General features: G+C 47.7%; 1 protein-coding gene across 1 annotated transcript; it reads right to left on the bottom strand.

Annotated features, from left to right (window-relative positions):
• Nucleotides 1-8,873: 8,873 nt before the first annotated feature.
• MYF5 (myogenic factor 5) lies at nt 8,874-10,968 on the bottom strand. The gene is made up of 3 exons (XM_085221948.1): nt 9,790-10,968; nt 9,364-9,439; nt 8,874-9,272 (listed from the first exon to the last, which is right to left on the bottom strand). Exons 1-3 carry the CDS (start codon nt 10,294-10,296, stop codon nt 9,079-9,081), a joined length of 777 nt encoding a protein of 258 aa, XP_085078074.1. The 5' UTR covers nt 10,297-10,968; the 3' UTR covers nt 8,874-9,078.
• Nucleotides 10,969-12,204: the final 1,236 nt, after the last annotated feature.

Below are 12,204 nucleotides of genomic sequence, written 5' to 3'. Positions count from 1 at the left end.
AAAGGCCTCTGCTGCAACAGCCATCCCTGGTGAATCCAGGAGCTGTGAGACCCCCAAACATGCAGTGCTTCACCTCAAGATAGGCTCATCTACGAAGACCAAAGAAAAATAGATCATAGCTCTCTTAAGTCCAGGTGCTGCTGAATTCTTCTTATTTTTTTAAGTATTGGTATGCTATACTTTCTGCTGGATCAACAATACGCTTCTAAATTTCAATTTTCAGGCTACAGATATTTGAGTCACATTTGGCTGGCACATAGAGCATACACTTTCAATAGGGATTTGACTTCTTTTCCACCACTCACCAATTGCTTCATTTAATTTAATTGCAATAAAAGAACAACAGTGTCAGAAATAATCCCCGTGCTCTTCTGCCTGCTTCCAGAAGTGACTTAGTGCCCAGCTCTACTGTTTTTCTATCAGAGCAGCTCTGATCCCCACAAGGGACCTGCCTGCCTTCTGCTGAAACATGCTTGTCCTAAAAAGCTTGGAGTTATTCAGGCAGAAAAACCTCCTGAGCAGAGACCCTCAGCACAGGACCTGTGCCAAGACCTCACTGACTGCAGCAGTGGAATCTGTGGATACTGCAGGTAACCTGAGGCATGTTAAGGCTACACAGGTGAATCCAAACATGCAGAAATGCCTGTGTTTGAAATCCCCAGGCAAGCATTCACCAAACTGAGTCCTTTACATGACTAAAACATGTATAAGACCTCCAGGCTTGGTACTGCTTGCCATAAGCTTCCAGCTTCTTCCAGAGCTTCTTCTTGAGATACTCCTGAGCTTTCCAAAATCGTCGTCTATAGCAATATGATAACATTGCAGCTGTGGAAAGGTTTTTCCACAGATGCTATGGACATTTACACCCACTGTGCCAGAATTATTTATAATAAAAATAAATTGAGAATTGAAGAGTCAGTCAATCGCTGTCCTATGTCATTCACATAAATAATCTGGTAACATATAAACAGTTTTTCTTCCTTTCCCAAAACAATATAATCATAAAGAAGGACTTCTTCTCTATTATTAAGCCTCAAACTTGCTAAAACTTATGTATATAGAGTCTGCCTGTGCACAGTCATTTCTCTTGGTTCTAAAGGACATAGAAAATCAAGCTTTTTTACATCTTGCTCAAAGGTCCACATGCTAATTTCTTTTTGATGATTTTAAAATGTGTTTTTTAGAAAGTGAATGGTTTCATCATATGTTCAGCAGCATTCTCTCTCTGACTCTGATTTTCTCTCTATTCTTACCTACACTGAGAGGTAAAATTTTCTAAAAAACACCTAGGCTCCCAATTAAGGGATCTTCAAGAATTCCTTATATTTGCTACCTGCCCAGCTACTCAGTAAGTGCTGCCTGGCATTCATGACTGTTAAAAATCACTGCCGTTAGTGTGAGGATAATTTCAAGCTCATACTTGAAACAAACAAAAAAATGTGACAGTATTTGGGTGTGAACAGAGAGCGGGCACTGGCTCTCAAGCGCACGGCACACTGTGTGAACCTCCATCCCCACCATAATTGCAATAAAAAAGCAATTTTCCACAGCATTTATCCTTGCGAGAAAAATCCATTTTATTGGGACTGAGCCCCTTGGGGGCTGCAGAGAGGGGCTAAGCCGGCTAGCCCAGAAAGGCAGAGTGTCCCTGTTCCACCACAGGCCTGGCACCAGATCCAGCAGCAAGCCCAGCAGCAGGCTCAGTACCAGGCCCAGCAGCAGGCCCAGCAGGAGCACAACAGCAGGCTCAGCATGGCTGCACTCTGCCCTCGCTTACCCTCAGCAGCCATTGCCCCTCCTCCTGACAGGGAAGGAACGGTTTCAGATACCAGAGGATTTAGAGTGGAGGATCTGGATATTTTAATGTTGTTCAGGCTTCAGTCATCGCGAATATCACTTTACAGCTTGGCATATAAACAGTCCATTTCTGAGGCATGAGAAAATGAATTTAGTGTAACTATATTCTAGGCCTTCTGGCCCGAATCTGTTCCCGGTGAAACTCAAGGGGCTTCAGGGGAGTTGCATCAGGAATAAACCTCACTGCCTAGCTGTACTTTGTAATACCCTATTTCTGATTAAATGAGAATTTCCATGAAGTTAAATCTAATTTCCATATATAGGAAAACCAGAAAAGCATTCTGACTTATTCATGAAACTGAGTTAATTGTTTACAAAGAATAAAACATTTTAGAGACGGGGGAAGAAAAAAAAAAGAATAAAAAGCAAAAATTAAAATAGGAGTAATTATTTTATAAACACAAAAGTAAGGATGAATGTTATTGATCAAACAGTGCATTAAATCAAGACTGTACAACAAAATATATGCATTTTTTTCTAATAATTATTCCATAGTAAATGGAACGTTGTGAGCTGGTGCTATAAACTGCAGAACAGGCATCTGCAACTTTTGGATGTATTTCAAGAAGTGAGAGTGCAGAGATTTTTTTCTTCTGGAATTTTCTCATTCATAATGCCCAGGTCTTCCTGTTTTGCTGCAGAAGTAATACCAGAGAAGTTAGCCCTGCTTTGGGGCTTCCAAAACCTATGCCTAGGGAACAAGGAACTAGGCAAGCATGCTGAGGACTGCAGCTGCTTCCACTGCTGCCTGATGGAGATGCTACTGTGTTGGTGAAGGATTTGCACTGCTCCTGATTGGCAGAGATTGGTGTCAGGAAAGGAGGTGTGTGCCAGAACTTAGGCTGAGAATACAGCAGCAGCAAGTGGGAGCAACTGAGGAACAAGACAAGCATTTCATGTGGGCATGCAGGGATAGAAGGCTTGGTGTAGGGAAGTGAGAAAGGACGGGCATGCAGCTGAGTCCCCTGTCTGGCTGGTGAGATAAGAGAGGTGAGAATACAAGCTAGGGTGGCCAAGGGAGCCCCCAGAAGCAGATCATTTTCTGTTTAAGAAGACCCATTTCATGTTCTTGTTTACTTTCCTTAAACAAATTTTCATCGCCCTACTTATTAGGAAGCTTAGAAATAACAAGTTTTGCATTTCAAAGTTCAGTCATTTTTGTATTTCACCCAGGCAATAAACATGTGAGAAATTTGTACTCTGTGAAAAATGTGCATTTCAGGCGCCAGAGGGATACAGCTGTCTCTTGCTCTTGTTTACTTGATTTCTCCTCTACTTCATGCTTGGCATGGAGGATTTTAGAGTTATTAAGTTTTCCTAGTTGCCTAAAGTTGTAGTTGCTTTGCTCCTTGTGAGCAGACGTATCTAGTCATGTGATAACCTCTGTATGAGCCCTTTTTTGTCACCAGGCACATCTTCCAAAGGGAATTCCCAAACTATGGTACAGTAAGGGATGTTACGCCACCTACATTTCCGACATACAAAAACCTTCTGACTAACATGGCATCTCCTTTCCTAGTGCATGAGGTATTGGTCACCTGGAGGGGTTTTGCCTTCCTTTGTCACTCAAATGGCAGGGACAACACCAACAGTATGCTGTAACCACTCAGACAGGCTCATGGTGTTTTGCAAGAAAGACAAGAGTGGATGCATAAAACTCAGGATAAAGCTCAAAAAGATCCTTGGTGTTGTTTTTGGTGGTTTTTTTTTTTGTTTTTTTGTTTTTTTTCACAAAGACTTTATGAACAGTGAACAGTGAACTTGGGAACTACTTACCACTAAGGTCCCGCAGGTACCCAGGAGGATGGTTCTCACCTATCTGAAGAAGCTTTGCAGCTGAGGCATTCGCCTAAACTTTGGGAGCTTACACTGTTTATACAGGCCTGAGAAAAAGTGGCCAGCACAACTCCTAGCTGCTTACTTAAGACACGCCATTAATAAAATTTAGGAGCCATAAGACCGGAAATGCAGTTCACACGGGAGAAGAGAGTCTGGTGGTCTTTTCTTAACAAGCTGCTGGTATCCAAAATAGTGAGAATCAGATGACTGAGGGCCAGAGTGGTCCACCTTCCAGTTGCCCACCTGCCTCCACTTCAGCCACCTCTACGGGTCTGTGGCATTTTTAAAGCTGATGTATCAAGTTAGTGAAACAGCAGCTAAATCTAAGAAAGAATTATAGCTACGATCACTGTTGTCTATAAAGGTATTTACCACAACTGTATACATAAGACATATACATATGGGAAAGAGATTTCAGATGTACACTTGTATATATGTTCAGCAGTGACACTTCCCCTTCTGCTTTTCAGTGCACAGAGCAGTATTCAGAATTGCACTATTAGATCAATTTGAAGATGCTCCAAAACAACAATTGTAGAAATACTTTTCAAACCTTAAATACTGTTTGTCTTTCTATTTTCTCAAAGCATAATGAATTGGAAAGGAAAACAAACAGTATTTTCTCATGCTAGTTTAAACAAAAAGAAAAAAAAAAAGAGAAGAAAAAAAGAAACCCACGCCTTGGATGTGTAGTTAGTCAAAATGTGGAAGTGAAGGGAGCAGGGCAGATTCAAGTACTTACATTTACAGAAATTGAAACTCTTGTTGGTGCAGTGATGAATCTGCTATGAGATCTTTGTGCCACAAACAGCTGTAACTGAAGTTACAGTCATTATTTGTTTAGCCCTGATTAAGGAATTATTCATTTACTAATTTAATAAATTTTGTGATATCAAAGCAATTGGCAGAATTCAAACTTGATTACATCTACATTTTGTCTCTCTATAATAAATACACTAGCTCAAGCTTTTGCTGGGTCCTGGAGTCCCTGCTAGGTAACTCAGTCCCACTGCAAGCAGTAGGGTGTGGTACTTAAAAAAAAAAGAAAGAAAAAATCAGAGCTAAAGATTTTAATGCTTCCTTTTTTGGTTTTAGTTTTTGCTTAGTATGCATTTTGTATGGATTTTTCAAAACAGAGAATAATATCAGTTAAAAAGCTTATGTTAATAAAGAAAGGTCAGAGAAATAAAAAGAAGGGACACATTCTGTTGTTGCTACTCCAGCTTTGAATGCTTCTCAGAGAGCTTCAGATTTAAATGCGCTTGATTTAATACAGATGCTGACCTACCTTTATGTTCACTCACTGGGCTTGCTGACACTCATATATCATGCCCTCTATTGCCTTCTGCAAGCACAGGTCAGCAATGCCTTTGGCATCACAGCCACCAATATCTTTGAGCAGATTGCCAGGCAGCCTATAAATGCTACTAATGCTCCAGGACTGGATGACCTTTGTCATATTCTGTTCCCAGGTGGGGATATCCCAAGTGATATTCTGCTCTGGGGAGCAGAAAGCAAGAGACCTTTCAGAAAGTAGCTTGCCTCAGTGGCACAGTGAGTTTGGCACGAGGTCCATGAGCATCCGAGATGCATAAGATCCTGGAGGAAGGGAAGTGAGAAAGCAGTTGAATAAAGAAAAAATATATCACACTGTTTGGGAAGGGCAATAATTCCTTCATTCAGTCCTGTACTGGTGTGGTAGATGGTTGTATCTCTTGGACTGAATGGAGAGAAGAACATAAGAAGTGAGGGAGAAGGTGGCTATTGAAGCCTAAACTAATATCCAAGGGAAAAGTCATATACAGCACAATAAAGACAGTTCTGCTATCTCTTTTTCAGTTGGCCTGAGTCTGGCCCTGGCACTCTGTGGCAGCACGTGCCAATATGTGCTGCTCGGCTCCACACTCAGGGTGAGCTCTTCATTCCTCACAATATCAGATTAGCCAGCAGGATCCCAGCCCAGTCTCCATCTGGCAACGTTCAGTAGACCTTGAGTTGCCAGGGAGGCAGCTGTGGCCAGCTGTGGGGCTGATACCCCAAACAGAGCCTGCCAAAGGTCAGCAGGCCAGCTGCAGGCCTCCTGGGATCCCAGGGCTCATCTGAGAGGAGAAGGGAGAAGCGATGAGCGAGCAAAGGACTCTGAAGAGGAGAAATGGAGGGAGGGAGTCTTGATGTGGAGGAGAATAGTTGCTTGCTGCCACCAATGCTCCTGATAAGCAGGACAAACTGGGAAGAAGGGGATGCTGAATTCCCCCTGAATCAAACACATATACTCCAGTGAGGTGCCTTTTAAAAAGACGTGACTAAAAACACTGTAATGAAGCTTGTTCTTCAACCTTTGCTGTAAGAAGCCCAGGAAGAAGCCCAGCACACATGAATTCATAGCACATTCTCAATAATACATGGACACACACCTCACAAGGGAAAACATTCTTAGAAAAACAAATTTACATCAGGCAGAAAACATTTCCAGGCACACATCTACACAGACAACAGCCTGAAATCCTGGGAAGCATACATAAGTACATCTGATATCCACCAGTTCACAAACACACTTGTAACACTTCAGGTGTGAAAAGCACAGTCATTATCAGCACACAGCAGTAACACATCAACATACAGACAAAATCTTCCAGAACCACGCTGAAGAAGAAGAAAGGGGCCTGGAAGTACAAGCCCCGTAAGGCAGTATTTCTTATGAATAAGCCTAAAGCTCAGTTCTTCTGATTTAGAAAGGTAATCCATGACTGGCTTTAGACATGGTTACTTTTTGGACATGGCTACCTGAAACCTGATACGAGGAAATCTTCATTTGAAGTGGACTATCCTGTCATATGTGGATTCACTGCTCCTTACATCTCTTCCTCCCTAAGCAGATTTTTTTCCTGATGTTATATTTAAGAGATCTTTGAGAGGTTCCTCTGTTACGTTTGTAATGTACAGAAAGACTTTTGATCTGAGATTAAAATAAGCATTTCTTTGAAGATCTCTGCTTGGTTTCTTAATGAAAGATACAAGAAGCTCATCAACAAAATATAAGCCCAGCTCAAATTCAATCAGAATATAATCCAAGAATGCATGTATTTCAGAGGTAGAATTAAAATATAACATGAATTTTATTATGAAAATTATATACTCATTGCAATGAGGGAGTGACAGAAACTTCTGACATCTTTGTTATAATAGCCTGAGGCTCTGAGGCATTGTTCCATCTGTTTGTCAGTAGGTGAGTTTCCTTATCATTATTGACCACACAAAATGTGACCACAACAACTATGTCCCAAGACAGTGGCATTTTACACCTTTTTCTTTCCAATCCACAGGCTAAAGCTGGTTTCACAGTGTGAACTTCTACTCCTCCTGAGGGTTACAGCACATTTAGGTTCACAGAAGCTTTGTTTAAAGATGTGCTATGATCAAGAGTTGTTTTTCTCGATGTATATAACAAAAGCCTGATATTGTAATCTAACCTGGTAGGGCTGAGGAGGCTATGGACAAACATCCCACAGGTTGGTACTTCTGCTAGCTCTCTGAAAAGCCAGTCTCAGAAGTATTGACCTTTTTGCAATGCTCAAAATGTCTGCCAGCCAAAGAGGGGTGTACATTACCAACATGTGATTTGCTGGTGTTGCTCTGCATACTTCACGGGAGATTACTTGCCAAGGTCAACACAGTGCAGAATGAAATGCAGAAAGTTTCCCACTTGGCTCCATAACCATAACTTAGAATGCTCTGCACTGTCTCCTGGCCATAAGCAGTGCCCTTGAGACTGCATTTTGCTCGAGAGGAGCAAGCAAGTCACCAATGAAGCAACTTTTGAGAGATTGTGAATAAAGGCTCAATATCTTAGACAAAGATTTCTACAGAGGGCTCAGGAAGCTGTCGCCCACAGCCAAGAAGGACTGCATTTCAGTCAGGCATTTGCATCCTGGAGCATGTGCAATGCTGTAATGTTTGTACCTCTATACAGGCTAAGTGCTTTTCAACCACTTTTTCTGCTTGATGATTATTTTGGATCTATCTGTAAAGACATAAAGATCATTCTGGAAAAAGCTGGAACTGCAGAGAAGATAACACTCACCCTGAGGTCACACGGCATGGGCAAAAAGTGACATTCGGGGGAGGCATGCAGGAGGGGGCACACTGTGTCCCCACAGCCTGCTGGGGCAAGTGACCTGCATGCCGTGAAGACAGAGCCATCCTGAGGGTAGTTCCTCATCCTCATTTTGTGGATGCTGCCAAAGAGCAGTCAGGTGGCAGCTTTCGGAGAAGTGACTAAGCTGGGCTAGGTTCAAGTGAAAGATTTATCAGAGGTGAATCACCACTTCCAGGTCCCTCGGCCACCCATTGCTAGCAACGCAAACACAAATGGCAAAGACATTCCTAACCCATGCTGATGAATTGCATCTCTCTTTCCAGTTGGTATACTTACCAGAGAAGACATTCCTGGGTGCTCTGAATGAGTCCACTTCTCCCTCACAAATCTCTTTAGTGAGGCTTAGAAAAGTTTTTGATTGCAGCTAGAGAAGCATAAAGGGTTGGAATTGTTTCATGGGAGAAAGAGGCAGATAGCATGCCTGGAAGGAAATAGCTGTTAACCTTGAAACTCATGAATTTTTGATCTGGCTGTTTCTAGGGCTACACAACTGCAAATATTAAGTCAAGGATTTTCACCCTGACTAGTGGGACCAAAAGGCAGTGAAACAGACACTTCTATGTTGCTTTCTAAATATTGCAAAATGTACCTTGTGGATTATGAAAGAGATATCTGTGATCTGTTCTTAGCAAATCTACTAAATTTATCTTTGCAAAAGCACTGAGAGTGACTGAGTTCAGAATTCCCCTACAAGGTCATGCAGTCTTTCACAGAAGGAGGTGACCATGCAATCCTGTAGCCAAGTCCTGACACGTCTGGTCTTTGGATCCATGGAAGGAAGCAAGGGCTTCTCAACAGATGATGAATATTACATATTATTGCCACTCTCACAGAAAATAAAGGGAAGTGCTAGTAGCAGGAAGGAGAATCCGACCCCGCAGAGTTCTGCTCTCCCGTGAGCAGCCCCAGAACAGCACCCATGCGGGTGGGGGAGCCGAGAGCTCCCAGCTAGGCCGGGTGCTGCAGCCGAGCCCCCGTGAACACCCGGGGATGCGGTTAAAGAAGCACTAGGCGAGCCGGCTGTGTGGTAGCACGCTTTATTTGCAGTGGGGTTTCCAGAGCAGCACACGCGTCCCCAGCCCCGGGGGCTGCTCCGGGCGGCGTCATCGCCCCAAGCCCCGACGGCAGCGGAGCAGGGGCCGCTCCTCCCGCCCGAGAGCTTTTGCGGGGCGGCGGGACGAGAGGCAGCCGGGGTCAGCCCCGGAACGAGCGGTGGCCCCGGCTCTTCATAGCGCCTGGTAGGTCCGTCGGGGAGGTGGTGAGCCGGGCGTCCCGGGCCCCGAGTCGATGCTGGCGCCTGGCGACAGGGAGCCGGCGTGGCGGAGGGGCAGCCCCGGCTCCTCCGTCGGAGAGAGGCGGTCCACGATGCTGGAGAGGCAGTCCAGGCTGGACAGCGCGCCGCTCTGCTCCGCCGCGTAGCCTGGCACCGGGGCGAGCCGCTTACCGCAGGCCGCCCGGCCGCGACCCCCGCCCGCCGGCCGCCCCGACCCCCCGCCCGCCGCCGGCCTTACCGTGGGGCATGTCGGGGCAGTAGCCAGCCTCGAAGCTGCTGCCTCTCGCCGGCCAGACCGGGCTGCCGCAGTCCGCCTGCAAGACAGCGAGGGGTCAGTGCCGGCCCGTCAGCCCCCGCAGCCCCCCGAAGCGTCCCGGTAGTGCGGGCGGCGGCCCCTCGGGTGCGCTCCAGCCTGGTCGCGCCTCCCTCCCCGCGCACGGCCCCAAGCGGAGGGGACAAAGGGCGAGCAGAGGCTGGGGTGCTTGCTGGGTGCCCTAAAGCCCATATGCAAGCTTAAATCTAGGAAAGGGCCGGTGGGAACCCAAACTGTCCAACATTTTTAAGATTTAACCCAAGCTATCCACCTTTTCCCAAAGCCCCAAAGCTGCCAAGGGCCCTTGCTAGAGCCCATTGTGAGCTGTCCCTCACCCTACCCTGCTCTTACCATCCCATCGGAGCAGCTGGAGCTGGGGCTGGTGGGCTCGGAGCAGCTCTGTCCCGGCAGGTGATAGTAGTTCTCCACCTGTTCCCTCAAGAGCTCCTGGAGGCTCTCAATGTACCTGATGGCGTTCCTCAGGATCTCCACTTTGGGGAGTCTCTGGTTGGGGTTGGCTGTGGTGCACCTTTTCAAGGTCTCGAATGCTTGGTTCACTTTCTTCAGCCTCCTCCTCTCCCTCATAGTGGCTGCCTTCCGCCGGTCCATGGTGGTGGATTTCCTCTTGCAGGCTTTGCAAGCCCACATGAGGCAGTGGCCAGCCTGGTGGTGCCCACTGGGGGCCCGGATGTGCTCCTCTTCCTCAGGGCAGGCAGGCTCAGTGGGTGCAGGGGCTCCAAAGGGAGGCAGCTCCCTTGGCTCGAAATCCTCGGGGAACTCACCCTCAGGGGACGACAGGCAGGAGCTGTCATAGAAGAGCTCGGATGGGGAGAACTGGCAGCTGTCCATCACCTCCATCTCTTCGTCCAAGGCAGCAGCGTGGGCTGGCAGCTCGCAGCGCAGTGCAGTGATTCCCTCTGCAATTAGCGACCCGAGACAAAGTGGCCGCCGGCTGATGCGGGGCCCTATATAGGCGCATTGTGGGAGGTTGGCCCGCAGCGGCCCGGCTCCATTAGCATATCCCCCGCAGCCCCTGCCCGGCTGGGCAGGCCCCCTCTGGCCCCCAAGGGGCTGATTTGCTCTTCACCCGCCTTCGGGCAGCAGGCAAGCTGGCGAGCAGTCTCTAAAGCCTACACCAAACTGGGGAGCTTGGGGAGTGAAAGAAAAAGATGGGCAGCGAGTGCATGGACCATGGACATTCCCCATATCACCCCCCACATCACCTTGCCATCACCAAGGGGAATGAATCCCACCGCACCCGCAGTGCCTGCTCTCCTATCCCTATTCCCACACTTCAGATCCAACCTGACATGATTTACTCCTCTTTCAGCACTCGCATTCACCCGTTGATCTCAGAAGGCACTTTGTCCTGTAATTAAAGCTGTGTTCCCACAAGAGGGGACAACAAGGACAGCTACGTGTAGCAAGGAGCGGGCAAACAGATGTTTGTGCTCTTGGGTTGGGTCACACGGAGAAGCGCTCACAAAGCGCATTTGCTGCCAGACAAGCTCCTTCCCATTGCTTCTCCTCCGTGTGCGACCTGATGCTGCCAGAGACACAACAGCCGCGCAGTGCCCTGGGCCCGCTGATTTTCTGCTTTCAGGCCAACTTGCACCGTTACAGATGCGTCCCAGCTGCCGGCATAACAAACCCCTCCTGGAAGTGTAAAATTTCTAACCCCAAACCTCTCGGTAACTTTACACAGGGCAGGGACAAAGCCCTGCGGAGGCCCAGCCGCAGCAGTAGCGGGCAGAGCTGCGCAGGGGTCATTAGAGCGGTAATGAAGCCATTTAACAGGCAGCTGCTAATGTGCGGGAACCCTTTGGTTTCAGCCAGGTGGCTTTTGCAGTTGGGGAAAATATTAGGAGAGTGCAAAGGAAACTTTCCCTACCTGGGAATAAAATTATGTCATTAGGCTACCGCAAACAGAGGGAAAGTAGCCTGCAGTGATTCGGATGGAGCGTTGTGGTGCCAGGTAGAGGGCCGTAGGGCTACAGTAAGGGCTGTGGGAAGGGGATGAAAGGGGTATTCACACCCCGATGTCTTCAGGAGCCTTCAGAGGGACACAGTCTCAGACACAGCGCCCACCCAAAGCTTCTGCACCTGCCTGGGCAGTAAGCAGGGTCTAGGGTTAGGATCTCCCCCTGACCCTTGCAGGACCCCTGCCCTGCACTCTCATCCCTCTCCTGCTGGGGTTAAAAAAAAAAAAAAAAAAAAGAGAGGAAAAAAAAAAAAAGACGTATTTCCATTCTTAGGATGAAACTTCTCCTAAAGGAAACTGCAAGCGTGTATGCACCCTTCTATGTAAGAAAGATCTTGGGGCTTGGGAGGGCTGCATCTGCACTGCAGTGGTTTATTTGGGGCCATAAGTGGGGTGAGCCCCCTCTGAACCGAATACTGCAGGAAAAGCTGAAAGTTGCTCTAAGGACTGAAGTTACAGAGTGGCAAGGCCGGGCACGCCGAGCCTGTGCCGGGCCACGGGCAACGCGGCCGTGCCCTAAGCCGCCGGCCGGGAAGGCTCAGCTCCGCGGTAATGTGAACCCGTCACTGGGCTGCAGTTCACCCCCCTCCCCCCCCTCCATTTGATGTACAACGTTCGCGCCGGCTAAACTAGAGCTGTGTGCAACTTTGTGTACAAACACGCTCGGTCCTTTTCGAGCCCGGCGGCCGCGCTCCCAGCGCCCGGCGCTGTGCGTCCGGTGCGACGGAGCCGGGGCTGCGCGCACCACGGTCCGTGCGGGGCTGGGAAAGCCTCGTCCGCCGTGC

This window comes from Meleagris gallopavo, chromosome 1 (genome assembly GCF_905368555.1).
Source record: "Meleagris gallopavo chromosome 1, MGAL_WU_HG_1.1, whole genome shotgun sequence".
Taxonomy (NCBI): domain Eukaryota; kingdom Metazoa; phylum Chordata; class Aves; order Galliformes; family Phasianidae; genus Meleagris; species Meleagris gallopavo.
This window is presented reverse-complemented; position numbering and strand designations above follow the sequence as displayed.

Coding starts and splice junctions, on each gene's coding strand:
- MYF5 (XM_085221948.1), bottom strand. CDS start 10,296: ATGGAGGTGATGGACAGCTGCCAGTTCTCCCCATCCGAGCTCTTCTAT. Junction 9,440..9,789: donor CCAGCTGCTCCGATGGGATG/GTAAGAGCAGGG, acceptor GCTGTCTTGCAG/GCGGACTGCGGCAGCCCGGT. Junction 9,273..9,363: donor CTGCCCCGACATGCCCCACG/GTAAGGCCGGCG, acceptor CCCCGGTGCCAG/GCTACGCGGCGGAGCAGAGC.